This window comes from Patagioenas fasciata, chromosome 5 (assembly GCF_037038585.1).
Source record: "Patagioenas fasciata isolate bPatFas1 chromosome 5, bPatFas1.hap1, whole genome shotgun sequence".
Lineage (NCBI taxonomy): Eukaryota > Metazoa > Chordata > Aves > Columbiformes > Columbidae > Patagioenas > Patagioenas fasciata.
This window is the reverse complement of record NC_092524.1, coordinates 17,107,887-17,133,178: the sequence shown is the minus strand read 5'-3', so window position 1 is coordinate 17,133,178 and position 25,292 is coordinate 17,107,887. Positions and strand designations below refer to the sequence as shown.

Below are 25,292 nucleotides of genomic sequence, written 5' to 3'. Positions count from 1 at the left end.
AAAGGTGGGAGTATCTGGCAGGAACTAGCAAGACCTTACAACTCTCCTTTTGCAACATCTTGTCCCTGAGAACCTCCAATTACAAAGGAGGAAAAAAAAAAAAAGGCACACACTCCTCAATGGTGATATTTCTCTATTTATTTTCCAGACTTCCACAAAGGCTCCAAAACCTGCCCGACAGCCCTCTCTTGACCTTCCCACCACAAGCATGATGGTAGCCAGCACAAAAAGCCTTTGGGAGACTGGAGAGGTTGCAGCACAGTCTGCTGTGAAGTCCTCACCCTGTAAGGTATGGATCTTTTTTGAGATGGCAATAAAATCAGCTGGTGGGGAGAATGAGTATGTCTTGTACAGGGACTAGGACTGAGCTCCAGTTGTTGAGCACAAAGTTGCACCCAGTACCAGGACGATAAATCTTGTAAGCTTACAAAATACAAAGAGTATTATGTATTGCTTTCTTGATAATTTCACTTTTTGGTGGTTGTGAGTGGGGCTGATTCTGTAACATGTTGGTTGCAACTCTGTGTTTATCTGAGCAAAGTTCCTTCCACATAAAAAAGCCTTGATGTTAACATGTCTTAAATAGTTAACAAACTTAAGAAAATAAACATCTTGGATCTCACTCTCCTCAACAAAAGCCTGGATGAGAGAGAGGAAAGCATAGGATATACTGGGAATAGGAAGAAGTTTTCACAGTCGTGGGTTTTAGCTGCAGCTGTCATAGGTCAAATGATGTAATATAAATAAAAAAGGAGGTCAGATGTGTGGGTTTGAAAGAGATGTGAACAAAGGCATGTTCAGCAGTGTTAGCAGTGAAGGGTAATGAGACCACCATCTTCTCAGGATATTGTGGCTGGAGACATCATGAGTAAAAGAAGCCTTTGGGAACAGAAGGGCAATCCCAAACCTGAGACCAACGTCAAGGTGAGTTAGTATCTGTATGAGTATGAAAGCATGTGCTTCACTGTGAAAAAGAAAAGAGCTCTTGGCTGGGTTGCCGAAGTATTGAGCAGATGATGTTCTGCAGGGACAAGGGCTGCCTGTATCTATCAATGTAATTGCATACCTAGAAGCTCTTTCTAACAGCGAGCTGCTGTCGCTTAAGGCCTAGTGAAAAAAAAAATATATATATTAAAAAAAAAATTTATAACCAGTAATACCAAAATGTCTCTTGAATAGCATGACATTCTCAGCCTGTGGGTTGGGAGACCCAGCCTTCTAAGCTCAAATTGAACTGCTCTTGTTATGCTTTTTAATCTCACAAGTAAAAGAAAACATGCAAAATCAAGTGGAACTGAACCTCAAACAGTATCAACACTTGCAGATGGATCTGGGGTTTTGTGTCTACTGGTGCATTTGTGGGAATGCTTATTAAAATGCAGTGAGCAGTTGCTGCTCAAACTGTCAAGGCTTGAAGAGGAAGATCAAAGTATCTTGTCTGTTCCTGGGTCGGTACTGCTGCCAGCATGCGGTAAACAAAACTGGCTCTTGCCATGGGTGAAACCAACCCTGGTTTGGGAGCCTGAGGCTCTTAAATGAACCTTCTCTTGTGATGCCCTGATGTTGCATCCTACTTTTCCTATTGAACATCCCATGCTTGCTGTTACCTTATGCTTATAGAAAGTGGTGGTTGGCCTATGCAAAGAGTTTACATGGAAGGGGCAAGAAGGGAGTACAGAGGAGGCTGTTTCAAAGCCCTCTGGGATTACAGACAGCTATATCACATGCTCCTCTGGCTTCAGTTATTTGATCTTGACTGCTGATTTGAGGGAGAAAAATGCTGACTTTGGCTCTTTCTTTCTCTCCTGTTCAGTCCACTCCTTCTGGCAAAAAGTTTAAATTTGTTGCAACAGGCCATGGCCAGTACAAGAAGGTGTTGATAGATGAAGCCACAGAGCAATAGTATGCCTGGAGAACTCATTAACCAGGTAGGTGGGGAATGACCTTGCACTGTGTAACAAACTCCTGTTTCTGTTGTGGCAGGATGCTGGGGTTGTTTCTGCCAGCTACACTTGAGGGGAGTTGGAAGGCACTGTATGATAACAGCTGGAGCCTTGCTTCTGAGCAGATGCCAGACTTTCTGAGCTGGAAGGATGTGGGTACACAGTGGGGGTTCGTTTTGGTCTCTGGCTTTCTAATGCTGCTAGGAAGCTGGATACCTGTGTTAGTTTAATCTGTGGAATAAGTGCCTTGGCTACTGCTGTTTGGGTGATGATGCATTTGCCTTTCCTAGTTCAAAGGAACAGTCTTTCTCTGTTTTTTCTTATGCTCTTTTATGTTGTGAGGAATAGTAGAAAGCTGGAGGTTGTTCTGGCTGACCATGGGGGCTGGTGTACTCCTGAAATTCAGACGCTTCTCAGGTCTAATTTCCTGATATACTGAATTAATCATGGGAAAAACTTTTTTAATGATTTCAGTAACCTCTTGGACCCAGTTCATAACAGGGTTGTAGTGGGGATGCTGTGCTGAGTAGACCTACAGAGCAGAAAGGACCGTCTTCTGATGTGCAACAAGGGGGAAGGCAGAGCTGGGTTGCTGTTTCTGTGCCCTCTTGCAATGGTCTTAGATCTCATGCTCATATCGTGTTTATGTTAATAGATGTCCTGGTGTTATCTTGAGTGGATGATAACAGAGGGTTGCGGCAATAAGGAGGAATGGCACAGAGGGAGGTGATAACTAGTTGAATCCAACCGGGCAGCATCTGGCACCAAGAGGAGAGGAAGTTGTTGGGAATGAAAACAAGCTCGATCTCTTTTTTTGTCCTACTATAAAAAAGAAGCTTTATTTCATAGCCAACATTATAAATAGCTCGATTTGTTACAAAACACCTTTTGTTTCTGAAATCTTCTGGGGGCTGTGTTCCTTTTTTTAATTTTTCCTAAATGAATTGGGTTTTGAGTGCTGCAGAGGCCTAGATATATATTTTTTTTTTTTTAATTTTGTGGTGCCCATTTAGAAGATAAGCTCTCTTGAGTGCTACTTAGTGATAGCAACATAGCTTTAGGCAGGCTTGGGTTTGTACTGCTGCCTATCTTTTTAGATGTAAAGAAGGAGGAGCTCACAGGACTTGTATCCTCAACTTGTTTCTCTGCCTGTGGCTTTCAGAAACCTATTTTAAGGTCTTCACTTTGATCAGTCCTCTTCTTTTTCCTGAAGTCTGTTTTGATGCACCAGGTGAGATCCTCCTGAGCTTCAGTTCTTCACAGCAAACAGGTTTTGCTGGGTTGTCAGCAGGTTTTGTTTGCAAGTAGCTTGAAGGAACGTGCCCTCTGCTCTGATCCTGTTCTAGTATATCTTCTTGAAAGGCCAGTGACTGTCATGTGATGTCCTCTAGGATCCACCCAGTGCTCCAAACAACCACTGCACAGCACTGTTGCCCTATGGGCTCATTCACAAGGAAGGTTTTTTTGACTGTGAATAGCAAAACGACCACAATAGCTTGAAGGATCTTGGCTTGTTTATATTCTTGGGTTTTAATTTGCTGTATTGTGTGGTGAGAAGTCCCTGCTTCCTCAGCTCCTCTCTACCCCCCTGAACTATGTTCATACTTTTTTCCTACTTCTGGATCCCTTTGTGATTGCCTTTTTCCTCCCAAGCCCTTCTGGCTCACCCCCATGTCACTCACTCAACACCACCTCATCAGCTTTTCTTCTTCCTTGTCCTTCCTGGGCTGCAGGACCTTTGAGTGGGCTGCAGAGCAAGAGGTTTTCTGTAAGTAGCAGTTTGGGCTCTTACCAACTGCCTGAAGCTGTTTGACACTGAAAACCAAGCAAACTCTGGGCCCAGCAGCACTCCCCTTCTCTTGCTCAGCACAGCAGCTCAGGCTGGGACATGCTGCAATGGCTCCCAATGCAGAGCCACTGGTGGAAATCTCCTCTTGCCTCCGGACATCTGTTTTCTTCTCTGCAATGCTCTCGTGCCAGGGGATGTCTCTGCAGGACTTGCCATGCCTGCTGTATGTCTCTGTCCTTCACTGCTGGGGCAGAAGGGCGAAACCATGCAGCCAAACCTGCCTTCCTCTGCTTCCCACTGCGGGTGATTGTCCATCCTCTGTCCCTGTGCAGTGAGGCTGCATTGTGGATGTGGCCTGGTGGGAAGCCCCATGAATTTGAGACATAAGCCTTTCCTCATTGCCACATGTGAGAGTTGCTAGTCCATTCTGAGTGGCTGTGCTTGCTGCAGCACAGTTGCTTCTGGAACCATCTTCTCTGGCCAGATTCACTTAGCCTCCCAAGTGTAATCAGTGTTGGCTGTGCTGCTTCATGCAAATGCTGTGGATGTTGTGCATTCAGACTCTCATGCACCAGCATCTGTCTGTCTGTGCTACAGTAAGGTGCCATTTTATCGCTGTGTGGTAAGGTCATTATCTGCATTAGGCTTTCTGTATGTTTCAAGCTGCATTCTTTTTGATTTTGTGTTGCTGTGTGGATCTTTTGCTGTAGCCTTCTTTTGCAACATGTTGAATTATCCTGCAAAAAGCTTACCTGGGATCCACTCATGATTTCTGGTGTGTTTCCAACCGTCTTTTCAGCTTCTTATTGGAAAACTGGGGGATTGGAGAAATCCTGACTTATGCTCCTTGGGTTATTATTCCTTTTTTCTGTGCCACTCCCCCCTCCCCCCAGCCTTGGAATAGGTAAGGGGTTACAAATCAGGGGATAAGACCAGCAAAGTGAAAATTTCAGTGAAGGTTTGATTATAACTGAGCTCTTCTGATAGCATCATCTCAAAATTGGAAGACTTAAAGGCAAAATGGCCTTTTGGGTTTGTTACTAAGTCTATTAGAAATTTGGCTTGGGGAAACTTTGGTCGCCTCAATACCCTCTGCACAGGAAGAGAATGTAAAGAGCTGTGTATTGAGTTTCCTATTTGGACTAAACATAGCAATCCTATATTAGCTGTGTAGGAACATCCTGGCATATGACAAAGTCCCTTTGAGAAACAGAAATAGCTGATCTCCAGCTTCCATGCTTGTAAGCTTGTTGATGATGGAGACGTAGAAGGTGACTGTAATGCTGGAAAGCACAGCTGTCTTTTTGTATGGAGAGAGTTGGGGATTTTGTTTTAAATACCCTTTTTTTTTTCAGGATATCAGGTACCAGTAGGTCTGTAACTATAATGATGTTGAACCTGAAAATGAGGTGGCACACTCTTAAAAGAAACGCCTAGAAAACAGCACCTTGTTAAAAACACAGTTAGATAACCAGCAAGAGCCTCCTTCGGCTGGTGGGTATCATGAAAACGCTAAAGCACTGCAAAATACATAACAGAACTTGATTGCTGCAACAAAGTTAGTCTTTTGCATGCTACTATTTAGTAGACTGACCTAGGAGGACATCAAATGATGATGCCCAGTTTTTTAGGCAGGGTAACTGCTATGTGAAAGCAGGATGGATGTTATACTGTCCCTTGCCTTGGGTGAAAGGATGAGTTTCCACCTTGTTTTCAGTGAACAGGTGTGGGGTGCCCTCCACAGCACCCTTGGTGGAGAAGCTAAAAGAAGCGTGTAGCCTTTTTGAGTTCAGTTTCTAAGATTCCCCAGAGGGGATGTGAAGCAATGCAAATTCCTTCATATCTCATCAACAATTGATTTTGTTGCTAGGATTTCTCTTGTTCTTAAGTAAACACAATCAAATTCAGATTCCATCATTCTCCTCTAAACTGGGCTTTTTCTACAGGCAATTCATCTTCACTGTGTGCCTCCCCTCTCTTCCTCATGTTACTGCATACAGTAAATCCACAGCATGAGGCTGCCGGCTTGGAGATGTTTTATTTAATTTTATTTTTTCCTTATGCTTGGCTCTGTTGGGGAGTAAACCAGGTCATAGGTTCTCTTCTTGCTTGGTGCCCCGTAGGAACCTCCAGAGATGTGGGCCTGGTGAAGCAGCCTGGCTTCAGTTGACTGACCATCCTGATGCCGTTCTGTTAAAGCTCTTGGCATGCTCTTCAGCTGCTCTGGGTCTAAATCGGCTCACCTCGAACACGGTGGTGATTTTTGACATGGGTTTGGCAGCCAGTTCCTTCAGTTTCCGGGCATCGAAGCGTGGCTTATGTAGAAGGATGGGTAAGCGGCGGGGAAGAAAGAAGCTACCTTCCTTCTGAGACTTCCTCTCTTCCGCTTGCTGCTGCTTCTCCTTGCTGACGGTCATCTGGTATAAAATAGCATCCCACATCCTTGTGGCCCTTGATTTAAATGGCCTGTGGTCTTGACTGATGATTGCTTGAGAGCTGTCCTTCTCCTTGCTCTGTTCCTCCTGTCCCAGCTTTTCCGGCTCAGGCTCTGGGAAGCTGGGTCCTTCTGGCTGCACCAACAAGTGCTTCCTGAGGCAATGCCAGCCACCAGCACTGGCTCTAGGAGGTCTTGCTGCTTCTGCTGATGATAGTGCTGGTTCAGGTTTGAGGGAAGGGCTGGTGTTTGGCAAACTGGAGGTCAGCTGAGGTTGAATGACATGTTCTACCTTGGTGTCTGTGGAGGTGGCCCCTGTACTGCTAGTTTGTGCTGGAGCTGCTATCTCTAGGTGTGCTTGATTCCAGGGAGTGCTGGGTGTCAATGGTTTTAGGATGTTGCCATCTTGCTTGGGTAATTCAGGAGCTGTCTCTGACCCAGATATTTCTGTGTCACTTCCATGAGTTGTGGGCTTGTTGACATGGGCATCAGAGGTGCTGGGCTTGGGTGAAGGGGCCTTGATAGACTCTACAGTAGGAGCAGGCTTGGGTGCTTGATTAGGAGGCTCAGTTTCTGCAGCAGAAAGGAGAGGAGGCTCCAGTGTGGGATCTGTGGCCTTGCTGTCATTGAGCAGGATGGGTATCTGCTCTGGAGGTGGTTCAGAGCAGCTTGCTTCAGCTGCTGGAGGAGATGGCCTTTTGTCTTCATGGCTGGTGGTTGCTTGCATTTGATTTGATGTGGGTGTCTTAGCCCTGGGTGGCTTGACACTATGAAAGTAAGTGTGCACCTTGGTGATATAGGTAACCTCTGGTGCCCTTTCTTTACTGGGCATGCTGGAAAGAGGAGCCTGGGGCAAAACAGATATCGAAGGGTTGCTTGGAGAGGTGAGGTGGGTGTCTGTGCCTTCAGGCTGCTGTGGAGTCTCAGGAGCTCCTGGCTTGTGTAGCAGGGGCAAGGCTGTGGAGGTTGTGAGTGTGAGGTGTTCAGCAATGCGCCTCTGCTCGGTGACCTTCAGCGTGAAAGGTTTGCTCTTTCGGAAAGGGGAGTGGATGCGGGGAGTGACACGCTTGACTGTGAGGCGGGTTGGGAGGCTGGCAGAGGGGGGTGCTGCAGTTTCGGGGATCTCTGGTGGGAGGGTGCTCTCATTGTGCTCTAGGTCAGAGCTGGCCTCGTTCACAGGTGAGAGGCAGGACCGAAAGGACTTGGCTGGCTCTGAAGCTAGGACTGCATTCTTCTTGGCTGCTTTTTTCAGCAGCTTCTGGAGCCGCAGGTTGTCCTTCCCAGGCTTTGGTAGGGTGGGAGGGGGAGAAAGGTGGTGGTGGTGGATGGGAGCAGGCTGGATGGAGGATGATACCGTTATCAGCATTGTCATCTCCTGGAAGAAAACACAAAGCTTAGAGTTGGTGTGAGCTTAGCCCTGGGGTAGACTATGAAATGTTCTTACATAAAGCCTCCTTTTCCTCTCTCCAAAAGCTACGTGTATGGAGTCAGTATTGTAGAAGAGCATCATTCTTAGTGTCCTTAGTCTCCCAAGGTAGTCTCAGCCAGTCTTGAGAGTGGTGTGACGGAGTAAGAGATGTATTGGGAAGAAGCTGTATTACTAAACCTGGAACCCTCCTGCTCCTGGCATTAATGCAAAATCCAGTGAGCACTCCTTGGCACCCCAGATGTTCGTGTCTCGGCAAGTCCTAATGGGATTTGTAAGGAAAAGTCAAGAGAAACAGAGCAGGTCTGAAATTTTGAAGCTTTGAAACATTCTCCAGAGGCACAAATCAGGAATGTTTCATGACTTTCCAAATTCCAGTTATTAATATTCTGATACAATGTTATATACAACAAAACCGCCATAAGCTGCATGTATCATTTGAGTCAAACTCAACACTGGCCTTGACTGATTTCAGCTGACAGAAAGACATCCCTGTGAAATGCAGGACTTAAAAAGCTGTGTTTATCTGGTGAGAAAGTGCTTTGTCACAACACTAACTCTGACTGATCTTTCCTTGCTGCATCAAGCACAGTGGTGACCTTCTCCTGCACTCAATTTAAGATAAATCCTAGCTTTTTCTTTCTTTTGGAAAGCATTGGCACTGTTCTGACTGCATCATTCATTCTTCAGTGAAACAGAAATGGTTTTGTGGTCTGGGTTGGGTCTTATCCCCAATGGCAATTGCACCTGGACCCCCTTTGGCCAACACTGCTGGTCCTGGGGGGATGCACAGCTGCTTTTCCCACTCTCTGTTGCTAACTCACCATCATCCCCTGTTATTTCTGGTGAGCACTGGTCAGATTACCTGCACAGTGGAGTTAAGGGTCTGTGTTGGGGATAGAAAGATAAAAAGATAGTTCTTTTTCTCTTCCTGAACAAGGCTGGGGAACATCAAACACTCTGCCTCTGACCTGCAATGATTCTTTGGCAGCCCCCAGAAAGAAATCTGACTCTACCCTGGCTCTTACTCAGCACAGAGTTGCAGAGTTTTGCTATGAAATGAGGCATAAATCACTGAGCCCCATAATTCCCAGTGCTGGATGCAATTGAGCATCCTGAAATGAGGAAGAGGAGGTGGGGTGATGTTGGGGGTTGCCTAGGGGGGGCAATTGCATGTGCTCTGCTCAGTTTCTGGTGGCTCCCAACTTGCTGTCATTAGTGTGGGTGTGTAGTTGTGATACCTACTGTGCAGGAAAATTATTCTGAATAAAACTCTCAAAAGTGCAGAACAGTTATTTGTGCTTGAGTGCCCAGTGTTGCCTTTGCCTTGCAGCGCTGCTGTCAGCACTGGGCTGGGAAGCTGATCTGTGCTGAGCAAGTAGTTGGTGTAGCTGCCAAAACTGTTTGTGGATGGGGGAAAGAAAGGATGACTCTTCTTAAAACAAAAACCAAACCAAACAAAAAAAGCCTCAGAAACATGCAGCAGCAAATGAAGGCACTGAAGAGGTGGCATATGCGAGACAAAGCCCTGAAGACCCACCCCTCACCATGGTGGATGAGCTGGCCCCTAGAGCAGGCTGTGGTGGGCACTGTCTGGGCTGTGTCTAGCAAGTGGTGCAAGTGATTTCCTCAGCACAGGAAAGACATGGACCTGTTGGAGAGGGTTCAGAGAAGGGCTGCAAAAATGATCAAAGGGCTGGAACAGGCTGGAAGAGTTGGGGTTGTTCAGCCTGGAGAATAGAAGGCTCCAGGGAGACCTTATTGCAGAATTTTAGTACTTAAAATGGGTTTATAAGAAAGATGGGGATAGGCCAAGAGGTATAATGGTTTTAGACTAAGAGGAAAGGTTCAGCATAGATATAAGGAAGACATTTTTTTATAATGAGGGTGGTGAAACACTGGCCCAGGTTGCCCAGAGAGGTGGTAGATGCCCCATCCCTGGAAACATTCAAGGCCAAGCTGGGTGGGGCTCTGAGCAACCTGATCTGTTTGAAGATGTCCCTGCCCCCTGGTGGAGGGGGGTTGTGGACTAGATGACCTTTAAACATCCCATCCAACCCAAACTGTTCTGTGATTCTATGATTTATTTCAGCTGCAGGCATGAAAAACCTCCTGATGTTTCGGCAAGGGGGCTCAAGGGGATTTGTGCCAGCTGGGGTCGACAACTGTTGGGCATTCCCAGTGGCTTATCAGCTTCATGCTTTAGGCACAAGTCTGGGATTAGGACTTGCTGTGTTCTAAAAGTTACTCTAACAAACAAGCCTGTGCTGGCCCAAAAAAGGCTGAGAGTACATTTGTTCATCATATACCTGCTCTCCTTCCCAGCCTTGTGGATATTCTTGATTCTTCTGGGTCAGAAAGCCAAAGTGCCTCAGTTGAAGAGGTGTTTAGTTTCTTTTGTGCAATTATTCTGGTTCTGTTTGTATGGGAATTGGTAATTGCATGTATGAATTTTATCTGCCGCAAGGTGAGTACGTGCGTCTGATGTTAGGATTGATTGCGGAATGATATCGTATGCTCCTGTTCAATGTGGTCTCATGGACAGCCTGTACCACAAGATGAGCTGTGGTCTAGCAGCACTGGTAAACCAGAATTATAAGGTGGACCTGCTTCAGGCTTGTGCTGGTAATACTAAAGAGGCAGGACAGTGAGCTTCCCATATACTGATCAACTCTTTTACTGTTTTCCTTGTCCTATGGACTTCTGCACCCCAGAAGAACACAGCTTTCCCACATCGGTCAGAGCAGGAGCATGCATGGGATTTTTTTGCAAGATGCCAGATGCTACTGAGGAGGACATGGGGATTCTGGGAAGTTTATTATATAATCTACATGCACCAGGAAAACTTTCCTCTCAGAGGCTGCTTTGTGCCCTATAACCTCAAGATTTGTGGTCTCATACAGTAGTCTGTGCTATTAAAATCACTCTTGTTTCTATCTCAGCATCGCATCTGACTTGAAACCTGCTGTGCTGTAGGACTTGGAGACCTTGTGGGAGGTAACTTCCACAGCATGTGACTGTGCTGGAGTCTGTGTGTTTGACTAGTGAGGCACAGAAATGCTAAGAGACAGCAAAAGGAAATGAGCTCTTAATTTATTTACCTCCACTGTCATGCTTTGTTGGAGTCTCCTTCAGAGCTTTATGTGCTCAGGAGAAGTTCTGCAACAAGCAAGAGTTGTCTTCCCCCTTGCTGCATTATGAAGCAAAAGCAAAGGGACAGATAAACTTGCTTTTATTGCCAGGGAAGAAAGACCAGAACTGAAAAACTAGGAGCAATGGGGAAAACACTGCCTGAAAAAGTTGGGTGGCTTTAGGATAAACTGGAAGAAAACTGAGCTAGAAGCTGAGTCAAGGCTTTCAAAGGGTTAAGTTTCCTTGCTGCTGGTTGAGTGCTGGTGGGTGGAGGGGAGCTCACCTACTCTTGGATCCCAACTGTTCTCCTGAACTCTGCTCCATCTGCAATCAACCCCAAAGGGGGAATGGTGGGGAGACTGTCAGTGTGGAGGAGTCATTTATCATGTGATGGAAAAGTCATTTGTATGCTGGAGTCCCCTGGATGCACCAGCTGTCGCATGTGGAGCAGATCGAGAGCTGCAGGAACCTGATACTGCTGCAGATGGTCCCAAGCAGAGAGCTGTAGCAGCCAGGGGCTGTGGGAACAAGCTTTCCACTTGAGTGGCTTTCTCGGGCTTGGAAGGAAAACTGCTAATCTCGTCCTTCTTGGGAGGAGGCGCCTTGAGCAGGAGCATATCCTTCCCACTGCTTGGGCAGCCGTGACCTCTGCCGGGCATGCAGCTCTCAGCATCTGCTTTGCCATGGGCACATAGCATGGTTGGCTGTCCTGCAGCCAGAGCTTTATGGGTTGATTCACAGGGCTTTATGGCAATGAGTGGGAGAAAGCCACCTGTAATTGCTAGGCAAGATGCAGCCCCTGTACACTGCCCAGGGTATTGTTCATGGTAGGCCAAACAGTATGCATAAACTTTTTCTTTTCTTGTCTTGCAGCTGAGCTGGATCCTGGCTTGATGCAGCCCTCAATGCCACTACTTCCTCTGCTCCACAGAAGATAATTGAAGGATATTTCTCTTCTCCTTCTGCTTGATTTCAGTCTCCTCCTATTGAGGTGTGAACAACACCCCATGCTGCCTTCAGCTGGATGAAAGGAACTAGATCAGCTGGCACAACCCATCCCTGTTTTAATGTTCTATGTGACTCTCTGGCTTTTTTTTTTTTTTTTTTTTTAATCTGGCTTTGTTCACTCTCTTCATTCTGAAGTATAGGAAGAGAGGGATCTGATGGCCTGCCGAGCTGGCCAGGCTTTTGCTGTGTGATGAATAATTTCTACTTTTATGGCTCCTGGTGGCTGGCTGGTGGGAGAGAGGGAGCTCAATGGAAACCTGGTTAAAGAATCAGTGTTTGAAAGGAGGGCAATGGACAGATCCTGAGCTTAAGGGGACCACAAGGACTGCTTGTCACTCTGTTGGGACTTCCATCTCCTGGTCTCTCTGTGTACATCAAATCATACTCAACTTAGTCTTGTGTGTTTGTGGTTTGTGTTTTTTTTTTTTTTTTTTTCCCCTCTAATTCCCAGGTCATCATTTAATATGTACCCATGCCAAAATGTTTCTGCCACTTTTCCATCCTGACAGTGGCAATGGCAGCTTTGTTTCAAATACCTGCTGCCACCTTCTCCCTGTCTAACATGGGTTGGAGGTCTCCTATCCCAGATGAGCAGTGGGGTATTATTTCCCTTCTCTGGGAAAGGGATTTACTTTTCTCTAATCTGTGGGATCCAGTGCCACTGATTGAAACCCTCTTTCTGAAAGTCAGATGTGGCAGGCATGTTGATAACCTGCCTGCTGTGTTCCTAGAGGTGGACAAGATACCCAGGAAAAAGCTGGAAGCTGCCTTGGTGAAAAGACATCCTGGTGGTGGAGTTGATCCACCCTTCTTTGGGGAGGTCAGGCCTTGCTGTGAACATGGGGAAACTGAGCCCCCCAAAGACTGACACTGTGGCCTTGGACCTGAGGTCTGTAAGTCAGCTCTCAAGGTTCTTTCTGAGCTCTCGCACATTTTCATACTTCATTGTGTTAGCATGTCCCCAAACCACTTCTTGAAGTCTTATTCCTGCCCTCTTCCCACATCAACATAATTTTGCAACTTGTTTCTGCTGTCCTGGAGTGAGGGCAGCTTCTCTCTCCTCCTGCATCAGTTTGCTTTATGCTTAAATTTACTGTGTGTCCTGGATTTTTTTTGTAAGCATTTAATAAAATTTAAGGAAGATGTTGTAAGAATGGCAACTCTGAGGATTTTGTTGATGTAGGAGTTTCTGCAGCAAAGCTGTTTTCCAAGACTTTGTAACTTTCTGCTTTACTGGAAAGTGGAGGAGAAGAAACACCAGGCTGAGTGACAAGACAAAAAGGAACCTGATGTATGCAGGCAAGTGGCTTTCTGTGTGCCTGCCCCATTGAGGAGATCATTGTCATCTTGCTGCATTCTTCATCTTTATTGTGGGTAACTGACTGTAAAATGGGAATGAGCAGTGTTTTGGTGAAAGATGGAGCAGCATGCAGAAGACTTCTGATGGAGTCATCAGCTAGGAGAAGCAGAGAGCTTAGTTCCACAACTAATAGACCTTAGCAGCATCACAGGCTTCAACCAAAATCACTGGCAATGTCAGCTATTAAAAAAAGAAAAAAAAAAAAAAATTCTCTGTAGCCTGCTTGTATGGCTGAGATGAGGTCAATACAGCTGTCTGTACAGGAGCTCAGCACTCTAATGAGCTGACTACCCTGTCTAGAACCAGCTAATGAGAAACCTTTTTATGGAGATGACCTTCTAAGTAATAACACTTCTATGGTGCAGAGGCAGAAAATAGTTTGTGCTGTCTTTACCTGTGCTTTCCTAAAGTGTTTGGAACAGGAAAAAGTTCTCATATATCACTTCTTACTGTCATCTTTCTGTGTATTGGTACCCTTGTCCTCTCCATCCTTTGCTTCAGCTTCTCCTGGAAGTAAAAATTCAAGGAGTCTCTGTTCCTCAGAGAGCACTGAGGAGTATGGACACAATCTTGTCTCATCTCCCTCTCTTCAGCTCTTTCTCTGCCATGCTGAGATTTTCAAGTGTGCCAGAGCAGGGACAATGGGGTATATAGAGATGTACCAGCTTGAGGTGAAAGCAGCGCTGCTGTGCCCTTGCATGCAGGCAAACTGGTTGCACCAATTTGTTTCACACAATCACAGAATGTTAGGGATTGGGAAGGACCTCAAAAGATCATCTAGTCCAATCCCCCTGCCGGAGCAGGAACACCTAGATGAGGTTACACAGGAATGTGTCCAGGCAGGTCTTGAATGGCTCCAGAGTAGGAGACTCTACAACCTCCCTGGGCAGCCTGTTCCAGTGCTCTGTTACCCTCACTGAGAAGAAGTTTCTTCTCAAATTTAAGTAGAACCTTTTGTGTTCCAGTTTGTACCCATTACCCTTTGTCTTATCATTGGTTGTCACCGAGAAGAGCCTGGCTCCATTCTTGTGACACTCACCCTTTATATATCTGTAAACATTAATGAGGTTACTCCTCAGTCTCCTCTTCTCCAAGCTCAAGCTCCCTCAGCCTTTCCTCATAAGGGAGATGCTCCACTCCCTTAATCATCTTTGTTGCCCTGCACTGGACTCTCTCCAGCAGTTCTCTGTCCTTCTTGAACTGAGGGGCCCAGAACTGGACACAATATTCCAGATGGGGTCTCACCAGGGCAGAGTAGAGGGGAAGGAGAACCTCTCTCGACCTACTAACCACCCTCCTTGTAATACACCCCAGGCTGCCATTGGCCTTCCTGGCCACAAGGGCACAGTGCTGGCTCATGGTCATCCTGTTGTCCACCAGGACCCCCAGGTCCCTTTCCCCTACACTGCTCTCTAATAGGTCATTCCCCAACTTATACTGGAACCTGGGATTGCTCCTACCCAGATGTAAGACTCTACACTTTTGCTTGTTATTTATCATTAAATTTTTCCCTGCCCAACTCTCCAGCCTGTCCAGGTCCCGCTGGATGGCAGCACAGCCTTCTGGCGTGTCAGCCACTCCTCCCAGCTTGGTGTCATCAGCAAACTTGCTGATAGTGCACTCTATTCCCTCATCCAAATCATTGATGAATATATTGAATAATACCGGCCCCAGTACTGACCCTTGAGGCACTCCGCTAGATACTGGCCTCCGACTGGACTCCGCCCCATTGACCACGACTCTCTGGCTTCTTCCCTTCAGCCAGTTCGCAGTCCACCTCGCTACCCGATCATCCAGACTGTACTCCCTCAGTTTAGCTGTAAGGATGCTGTGGGAGACTGTGTCAAATGCCTTACTCAAGGTAGACTGCATCCACCACCCTGCCATCATCTATCCACCTCGTTATGTCCTCATAAAAGTCAATGAGGTTGGTCAAGCATGACTTCCTTTGGTGAAGCCATGTTGACTGCCCCTAATGACCCTCTTATCCTTGATATGCCCCGAGATGGCACCAAGGATAAGTTGTTCCATCAGTTTTCCAGGGATGGAGGTGAGGCTGACCGGTCTGTAGTTACCCAGGTCCTCCTTCTTGCCCTTTTTGAAGGCTGGAGTGACATTTGCTCTCCTCCAGTCCTCAGGCATCTCTCCCGTTTCCCAAGACTTGGCAAAGATGATGGAGAGTGGTCCAGCAATGACCTCAGTCAGCTCCCTCGGCACCAGCGGGTGCATCCCATCCAGACCCATGGATTTATGGATGTCCAGATTGCATAACTGCTCCCTAACCCAGTCCTCATCAACCGAGGCAAACTCCTCCATTGTCCTGCCTTCCTCTGCAGCCTCAGCAGTACGGGCATCCTCAGGACAGCTTCCGGCAGAGTAGACAAAGAAGGCATTCAGTAACTCTGCCTTCTCTTCTGTCACCAGGGCACCCACCTCGTTCATCAGTGAGCCTACATTGCCTCTGGTGTTAGTTTTATCTGCCATGTATTTGAAAAAGCTCTTCCTGTTGTCCTTGACCCTTCTTGCCAGATTTAATTCTAAGGAGGCCTTAGCTTTCCTAGTTGCCTCCCTACATCCTCTGACAACAGCCTTATATTCTCCCCAAGTGGCCAGCTCCTCCTTCCATGATCTATAAACTCTTCTCTTCCACTTGAGCTTACCCAGCAGCTCCATGTTTAACCACACAGGTCTCTTGGCTCCCTTCCTTGACTTCAACTCTGTTTCAACTCTGTTCTGCAATTGGCTGGTGGAAAGGATGGCCAGAAACTTTTTCTGTTACTCTTCTTGTGCCCTGCCAGCTTGGAGAGTGCAGAAAAGGCCCCAAAGGCTGCATGTGTGAGGTTCCTTCTCTACAGAGGGTTAATTTGCAGGGCATATTTTCTCCACTTAAAGCCCATGTGGACCTAGATGTGATTTCAACAGAAACAACTGCCATAATTCAGGTTCTGGCTGCAGCACAGAAATGAGCACATGATGTAGAAGCTCTCTGGGGAGATGGGAGTGCTTTAGTGGTGGTGAGGAACCAGGAAAAGACCTGGTTTGCTACAGATGTGTGTTGCTCTTTGAGATACCTGATACCTATATCTGCCAGGGGAAATTTTTCCACAATTAAATTAACGTTTTGATGTGCTCTTTGTCCTCGGGAAATACCATGGTGTGCATGTGGTGGGGGGAGTGTTGATGGGATTACTATAGTAGTAGAAAGATGCCCCAAAGAAGGGATGCTGCAGCCCAGGTGCTCTGGGTGTGTATCTTGGACTATGCCAACGGGGTGTGAAGGCTCATTTCTCCCATCAGTAGCAAGTGAAGAGTGTTGTGGCTGGTTTCAGAAGAAAATGTGGTATCTGTGAAGTATCTTCTGCTTACCTCTTGCTAAAATGACAGGCTCCTGCAGGTGAATTTGCTGTGGAGAAACCACAGCATAAGAACTGTGGTGATGAAGTTATGCAGCAACCTTTGTAAAGCCATCCTGCTTCCAGCTCTCCTGTGCAACTCTGCATGTTGCTGAGACCTGCACTCTCCTAGGGATGTGAAGAGCACTCCTGGGGACTCATCTTGCTTGTGTGAGTAAAGGAGAGCAGACTGTGCCTCTCTGTAGAAGTTAACTGGTCTGGTCTTATTCAGTAGCTGACTGGTCCCTATCCTTCACATGTTTGTTTTTCACAATATTGTATTATTTTGCAGCATTGGCATATCAGAGGCTCTCATTGTAAGATCTCAGTTCTATCTTTTCATGAGACTGTTGCATTTTGAGCACAACAAGGACAAACTGAGTTGTTGAGTGAGTCTTTCTTGCAGGATTAAGCTTCACCTCAAAGCCTGGTGGAGGAGAGAGATGCTTTCCAGATCCCTGTATCTGTTGGCTACTTGTGTTCCTCGTTCTGTTATGCTATCCCATCCCAAATTACCATCCCCTTGGCAGGTCAACAGTGCCCGAAGAGAGTGACTGGAACTTCTATGTGGGCTTTCAGTGCTCTGACCTTGAGGCAGACACCAAGGTGTTGCATCTCTACAGTTTATTCTTTATCTGTCTTGTCTGTTTAGATCATGCAGAAGGAGAATGTCATTTTGTACAGTGTCCGTTCTTCAATAAATCTGTGGGGGCTACAGTAACAATGAAATGTGCTGCTTGTCTTTCTATAGCAGGCTTCAGTGCTGCTTTTATTTTTCCAACAGACTTTAATGAATGATTCTACGTGAGCTTATACAAGGTGGGATTGAGAAACATGGCTGACAACCATGGCAATGCCTACTGCTTGCAAGCTGTAAAACAGCATTATTTAAACTTGGGGAAAGCTTAGCTGATGGAAAATTCAAGACTGTTTTGAATATTATGTCTTTATATAGTACTTGTTTTGCTTTGAATTGGGGAAACTAGACTTCATCTGGTTCTCTTTCCAGGTACAGAATGATTATAGGTTCAGTTTTATGACCATTCTTATGTATATATGCTGGCTAATTAACAGGTCTCTGCTCAACCCTTCCTTGCAGCTCTGTAGTAGGCTTCCAGTGAGGTGGTGTACACAAGAGTCTAAAGTTTCCAAGTGACTTTGTTCCTTGAGATATGTCTGCAGTTTCTGCTCTTTGAAGGAAAGGTCAGACTCAGAGATACCTGGCCCTGAATGTCAGAGCTTCCCCTCTAGCCACCACTACCTTAGGGAAGGAAAATAAACAAGCTGAAAGAGTGGGGCAGCTATAAATAACGATGTGGCAGCTCATATGCTGCTAAACAAGGCTCTGAGGTTCATCTATTGGTAACTCTTGCTGGTTCAACACACTTTAATGCTCATCATATGTATATTTTAAAGCAGGTAAAGGATGTGTGCTAGCACAACTGGAGCTAGCATTCGCTTCAGAAATGATGGAGCTGTTACAAGGATCCTGAGATGATAATGAGACAGACCACAAGTGATTTTCCTGTGATTTTTGCTTTGGGACCTCTGAGGGTTTTAGTTGCTGTGAAACAATTTGATTTAGATCATAAATTTCAGAAACATGCTTAATCTCTTCACAATAACTCTAAGTAATAGTGATTTAGCAGTGCTAAAGATATACACTCTTCATCCTTCAAAATAAATAGAAAGAAAGTACCATGGGCTTCAGGCTTTTCAGGGTGATGGGAAGAACAGAGGAGGAAGTTGAAGCAAAGTAAGGGGAAAATATAATTGAGATTGATATGAGCAGTCATTTTAGAGAATGAAAGCACCAAGGTGCTTGGCTGGCTAGGAGTCCTTCCCCAAAGCTGTGGTGAGGCTTTGGGTGGCTACTGTGAGCACCTCAGCTGGTCTTCTGCTTCACTCTTCTCTTTTGGGGACAGCCCAAAACAGCAGCTCCAAGCATTGGTCCTGACTCCCATCCTGCTGCTCAGGCTTCATCCTCACTGGCTCTCTTGTTCATTTAGGTGTAAATTGGCCGAGGATAGATATATCTCAAATAATCCAGCCTGGTCCCTTATCTTCAGAGAGGCATCTAGCCTAGATCTAGGGTGTCCAAGGAGGGTCTCTTGAATCCCACAGGGACTGTCTTACATGGCTAAGGCGGACGGAGTGAGCACAAAGCAAACAGTGTAGTGATGGAGCAACAGTCTACCACAAAAATCAGGAACCAGTATTAACTGAAGAAAGGTGGAATTTAGTACTTACCGATGTGTAATTTGTTTCCATCAGCAATCACTTGCATGTTGGATGCATCGTGTTATTTTGTTCCGTTTACAAAATTAACAGGTCATTGTTCCTTTGAGATCATCTCAGGTGCTATTTTCGTGTGATTTTTAGAGCCCTGTAGGTAAGTTCAAAACATCAGATGGAGGAGAATATTTACAGTAGCAAATAAATACAAGAAGGTTCTCAAAAATAAATAAAATGGTTCCTTTTTTAAAGCATGAAAAGTTCCATTTCCTAAAATTAGTGTGAAGAGGGGCTATTGAGTACTATCATTGCATGCTCCCAGCTTTGGCCTTGCAGAGTTCAACAGCTAAAGTACTGGTGAGGTGAAGGGCAGATGATGGTAATGTTGCCAGGACAGTTATTCTGGCAGTGTGTCTCCATGCAATGAAACCAATTAGAGGCTTTTCAAGTTTGCCAGTTGACTGTTTTGCAAAAGTCAGAGTTGCAAAATGCAAATTTGGAGATGTTCTTTGATTGTTACTGTCCCTGGAGAGGAAGAGTGCAAATTCTGGCGCTCTCTGCTTGCTCCTGGTGAGGGATGTGCTGTATGCGGAGGGTGCAAGTGTGGAAAATGCTGCGCTTAGAGCAGAAGAAGCTTGGGACTGATTTGTTCGGTGAATTTTGATTGGGCGTTTGTGTGCAGTTTGAGTAAAATATCGGGACTGAGACTGCTAAAGTGAGCTGGTAAGGATGGCACGAATACCTGCCTTTGCCCTGGCTGAAAGCATGCACTGCCTAAATGCCATGCAGTTATTTACCACCTCTTGGTCCCTGGATGTTTCAGCCCCTTTTTTAGCTGCCATACCAGTTTGGGCTTTGCTTTTTCACAGCTTTTCAGGAGCCTTCTAGTGTGGGTGCCAAGGCAACTGGTAGGTTAAATGTGTTCACAGGGAAATGCATGTATGCAAGAGCGGTTTCTTTGGAGGTGTCCAAAAGCAGCTTGACACATGGGTTAAGCTTGGTCTGTTCTGTCTGGCTTTTAAAATGCTGGTGAGCTATGCCAGAAAGCCAACTCTGAAGACAAATTCTTACCTCTTTTCCAGGCCCACCCTGCTAAGCCTTGTTGTTCACTGACCTGGTAATGTATCTCTAACCTGACTTTGAGTTACTCTGTCATGGATCAAGATAGCAAAGCATTTTCTGCATCAGTCAGAGTTGTGGACTGTCTGATGAGGCCAGTTCTCATGGAAGAGATGCAGATGCTGGTATCTTTGGGTTGGTATTGGAGGCAAGCTCTACTTTTGCTTCTCCTTCTCTGCCTCCCTCATGACTGATGAGATCACACTTGGCTCTGCAGGACATGCTGCTCCTTAGAGCAGTGGTGACCTGTGGGAGGATTGAGGGTAGGTGCTCAATCCTTCATGCAAATACCATAGTGCAATTTATCCCTCTTTGAATGATGACTTGAAGAACTCAATCAAGAACTCAAATCTGCCATTGTCTTTTAGGAGCGCTAGTGACTTTGTGTGTCTCAAAAACTGAAAATGTTGCTGAGGAAAAAAAGATGACAATAACAACCAGAGCCAACCCAACAGGAAACTCAGGGGGAAAAAAAAATCTCATAATGAATAAGAAAAATTCAACATAATTTTAAAATGCCCAAGAACACATTGTACCCTACTCTGCCACTGTCACCACTGAAACCACACCAGCCTAATGAGTGTGTTTGCAGTATGTGCTGGATGAATGACACCAAAGGCTGGCTTGTGTTTCCATCGGACACTGAAGCAGGAGTTGTTTGCACAAGAAATAAGGAGGGATCTGAACATGTAGAGTTTCTGCTCTTACAGGCTAAGAGGGGATAAGATGGGACAGATTCTCCTACTAACTGAGTTTCACGGAAGGGATGATATACTACAGTCCTCCACAGAAGTGTTGACTCTCTCTCTCTGTATGCAAGGAGAAGAAAAGCAGTGTCAGGAAGGTGGTTGGAGGTGTACGTAGGTAATTTGGCCATTAATAAGAGGGAGCTTGTTTCTTGCCTTTTATTCTACTTTTCACGGCCCTGAACTTTTGAGATGTCATGGAGCCACCATCAGGAGAAGGTGTTGGCATCCTGAGGTTCCCCTGCCACCCTCTGGGATGTACGTAGGCAAACCCACAGCCTGGTGAATGCTTGCTCTCTCCTGTGCCTGAGCAGCTGCACTGGGTCTCTCTGAGTTGGGGGAGGGACAGACCAGCTGAGGACCAAGATCCCTGGGCCCAAATGCCAAGTGAGCATATTAGAGGAGCCGAGGGGAAAGCCTGGTCTCTGCTTGGCCCATTTGAGTTGTGTTTCAGATTCCTCAGGAACCTGTCATAACTAGTAAAATGCCAGCAGTCTGCTGATACTTCCATAGAGGAGCTGACTTTGAAATTGAAGGTTATTCTGATCTCTTCTTGACTAGCTGCCTAAAACAGGTCATTAGATTTTACTGGGGAACAGAAAATAATTATATATAGCTATTCTGTCCTTTCTCTGAGTGTACTTAGTCGCTATTTAATCTGCCTTTTTATTGATAACTGCTTCCATTAAATTGGAAGGAATGTTTCAGTGAACACAGGGCATCTACCATAACCTTGAACTGCCGATTGAACCCCACAGCAGAAACCCTTCTCTGGGGTGGGACAGAGAAGAAAGGGGGATGGAAACTGGAATTCAGTTTTCCTTCCCAAATGGCTTTTGTGATTCCCATTTCCCACCTGCCTTGAATCATGGTAAAAAGTTTATAATTGGAAGTGTCACAAAACATAAAAACAAATATCCCCACCCTTGCCCAGTCAGCTTAATCAATGCATTTTCCTGGATAACTTCAAGTATTTCAGCACTGTTTTTGTAAGTGGATGAACACGCTAAAACCAGAATAACTGTATCATGGAAAATAATCAAAAGCTGTTGTTTTGAAAACATTCAATTATAACCTCAGAGAAGGGGAAAAAATAAAATCAGACTGTGAATAATGGAACAACTCAAGTAAAAAGTGCTTTCCTGGCAAACAGTTTTGCTTTGTGCAACAATCATTTTCAGATAACAGAAGGTGTCAGTGAAAGCTTCTCTGCAGCTCTAGCATAAAGGTGTAAGTGCAGAGTCACAGGCAAGTTTTGCTGAGGAAGGACCTCAGGAGGTCCTCTGGCCAAAGCAGGATCTGCTTCAGTATTAGATCAGTTTGCTCAGTATTGGTTAGTAGTTGGCGAATAAGGGGTAGGTATTTTTTTAGTTTCAGGAGTTAGATCTCTCCTAGGTTGTCAAAAAGCACATTTTATGGGAAGGATATAGCTGGTTTTATTTACAAACTCTGTAGTCTTCAATGAATGTAAAGCTGCAAGTAGGATTTCAGACTTATATGGCTGTGGAGGTTTATAGATGTACTTTTACAGCACTTTTTCAGCTTGCTGGCTGAGCACCATCCAGCTGTAGGAGGCAGTGATACATGGAAATGCTACCCACTGACCAGTGTGCAATGCACATGGGGGCTGAGGGTATTAAGAGAAAAACACTTGGCAAAAGTGTGCATCTCTATGCAATTTGTAAAATCATTGGGGCTAATGTGTGTGCACTGTATTTAAAGGCATCTCTTCATGAGTGCACTGGCTGCTGCAATAGGTCAGCCAACAGCCAGAAAAGATGAGAAGGGCTGATTACAGCTCTCCTGAAAGTGGCCCTGCTATGCTATATATTCCTGTGGCCCATCTCAAATAACCCATCTGGGTGCTCCTACCTACTGAAAAAAAACGTGATATTGGGGTAGGTTACCTAGGAGAAACTTCTCTAGAACTCTGCCCCAGCCTCCCGTTCCTATTCAAGGAGGAATGCTGGTTTGCTGTATCCTCTCCCACGTAGAGACGCTGTCACTGTAAAAGCATACAAGGCTCTGGCATGAGGTGAGCAGGTGGATGGTCTTCATGCAGTTTGGGACCCTGGTTCATGTCTGTGACCTGCTCTCTTCAGCCTTGGTGCTGTCTCCTAACCTGGCAGCTGGCGAGAGGGGCTTCTCCAAAGACAGGTGCTTGCTGTGCCCTCGCTTAACAAAATCTGATAGCTTTTGGTAGAAAAGAAACAACCTCCAGGATCATCTCTCCCTCATCTGGTTCATGCGACATAAACCATAAAATGAGTTGTGGGGAATGAGCCTTGGTTGTGAACCAAGTGATGAGAGATCAAACAGAGGATGTGGGCATGAGATAAGCCCTCTTCCAGAGAGGTGGAGCAGACCCCCTCGGTCCTGTGGGGAAGAGGGAGCTGCACCACACTGAGACGGGGAACAAGATGCACGACGTGGACATGGAGGCGCTGGCAGAGGCAGCCTATGGGATGCACAGATGTCCTTTGGAACAGTACTAAGCAGATGGCCTATGATTATAGGGGGTGGTAAAGGGGAAGGCAGGGCATGGACATGATGCATAATGTAATGATGGACATTGTCTGGAGGAGTTACCCAACATGTCCAGATCAGGAACTGACCTGAGTGCAGGTGCACGTGTACAGGATCTGAGGAGATGCTGCAGGTAGCAATGTTTGCATCTCACCTACGTGAAAACAGATCTGCAGCAGGTAGAAATGTCTAGTTAGTTACCTGTCATTCCTGTAGCCTGCATCAATGTTACATTTTTTTTCAAGATGGTTAGAGAGAAATTTGAGTGATGTGGAGTGCTTCACTCTCACTGGTGCACAAGTAGAGACACTCCAGTGGAGGCTGTACAACCCTGCAAGATTCTCACATTGCTCTTGCCAACTGACTGGCAGCAAATGGGCCAGACGGAAGCATGGGAGCATTCAGCCTCGCATCTGCTGAGAAGCCCAGGTTTCACATGCATTTGCACACACATGCTTCCATTTTAACTGATTGATCCAACCCCTGGTGTGGGAGACGTGAGTCACGATGCCCTCTCAGCAGCAGGGACAGTCTATAATCGGCAGGCAAAGGAGGCTGGTGAATACCATTGCCAAACTGGGTCCACTGCATGCATAAAAGGAGAAACAGCTGGGGGACACCCCTTCCATGCATCCCTGCTCTGCTGCCAGTTGGGGCAAATATAGTATTTCTTGGAGATGTGCCCAGCTAGTGGAGCACCCAAGGAAAATGAGCCAGCGGAAGATGGCAAAAATGCTTGATGGTGCCGAAAAAGCAGCTTGAAAGCTGTTTTACTGCATTAGTGCTTTCAGCAGTGCTGGGGTGGGGGAGCACAGGCCACAATACCTGGCCTGGCCAAGCAATCCCATGTGGGTGTCACTCTCCTTGGCAGTGTGGGGTGTCCACTACAGCTCACCCACCCAGACCAAAGCCAGGGCACTGAGGATGGATGCACTGTTCCCCTCCCACCCAACTAGTAACAAAAGCACTGGCTAGAGCTGTGTTGCGGGGGGAAGGCAAGGGGATAAGCTGCCCGACAGCCAGAGAATACAAGCTGGAGAGGGGATTTTGGCTCGTGCATGTTACCTGCTGAATGGGAGGCTGCAGCGCTGTGCTCCCGCTCCTCGGCTTTAAAAGCTCATCTCTACATCATTAGTTGGGGACCCTTTCCTGCAAGTGGCAGGGAAAGAGTGGGCAGGAATTGATCTGTGACCCAGGTCAAAAATATCGCCTGCTCCACAGCTCCTAAAGTTTTTCTCTGCCCCTGCAGGCTGGGAGAAAGGGGGTGCTGGAGCTGCCAGGCACACCAGAGGACACTGCTGGGGAGCCCTGCCAAGGGGAGAGGGGTGGGAGGGAGCAGATGGGGAGCTGAAGCCTGTAAGGGTTAGTGAAATGGAAACTGCAAGCTGGAGGGTTGTGCAAGGCACTGCAATCCTCTACCGGCACCGCTATGCAACTGCGGAGGGTGCTGGGGTAGCTAAACCCCTGCAGGCACATAGAGGATTCTGCGTGGGGTCCAGCCATCTGGGGTTTGCCCTAAGATGTCCTTACTTAAATAACGCTTTTTTATTGTGCTAAGAAGGGCTCTGAGTTTGGCTTGAGGTCAGACAAGCTCTCTTGCTGCATTCCTCCTTTGCTTTTTGTTCCAGGTCTCCTCAAGCCCTGACGCATGGTAGAGCCCTGGTGGTCTTAGCAAGAGGTGGGTGCATGCTGCACACCACCCATGCACAAACACATATGTGACACATGTGCTACGTGCTACTGACTTCTCATACGCTCCATGGCCGCTCACTTCAAAGAGTGTCGGATGGCAGAGAGTCCCCAAGCCCTTCCACAGATTCTAACCCTGTAGCACAACTGAAGCCCAACATGTAGCAGGGCAGCAGGGAAGAGCCCCTTCCCAGCTGGGAGAGCAGAGGCTGCTGCTGTGTGTAGAGACTGCAAGAGCCGGAGTGCCATGACTGTGCACCACATGAGGCTGTGGGGGCCCCGCAATTTGTTTCTGAGGTGCCTTTGCCTCATATACCCCTCTTTAAGCTCTGCCTGCCTGGTGGGGTTGTAAATATAGAAACATAAGCCCTGGACTGTTGTGTGCTTTTTTTTTTTTTTTCTCCAAACATATCCCTCCCTTCTTAGCATCATCTGTGTGATTCCTCCAGCTGCTCCTATACATGGTATGACCTTTTCTTCCCCTTTTCCTTGC

General features: G+C 46.4%; 1 protein-coding gene and 1 non-coding gene across 4 annotated transcripts in view; one reads left to right on the top strand and one right to left on the bottom strand.

Moving 5' to 3' along the window:
• Nucleotides 1-12,886, top strand: part of LSP1 (lymphocyte specific protein 1) — a 52,923-nt gene extending 40,037 nt beyond the window's left edge. For all 3 annotated transcript variants that reach the window (XM_065838836.2, XM_065838837.2, XM_071809001.1), the window contains exons 8-11: nucleotides 149-289; nucleotides 844-924; nucleotides 1,814-1,928; nucleotides 11,598-12,886. In XM_065838836.2, the coding sequence (XP_065694908.1) occupies nucleotides 149-289; nucleotides 844-924; nucleotides 1,814-1,903 (312 nt within the window). In that variant the 3' untranslated portion in view covers nucleotides 1,904-1,928; nucleotides 11,598-12,886. The remainder of the gene's footprint in view (nucleotides 1-148; nucleotides 290-843; nucleotides 925-1,813; nucleotides 1,929-11,597) is intronic.
• Nucleotides 7,436-24,340, bottom strand: LOC136102056 (uncharacterized). Its single transcript, XR_011739309.1, has 3 exons — nucleotides 24,176-24,340; nucleotides 18,735-18,870; nucleotides 7,436-7,541 (listed from the first exon to the last, which is right to left on the bottom strand). It is a non-coding gene; the product is annotated as an uncharacterized protein (transcript).
• Nucleotides 24,341-25,292: the final 952 nt, after the last annotated feature.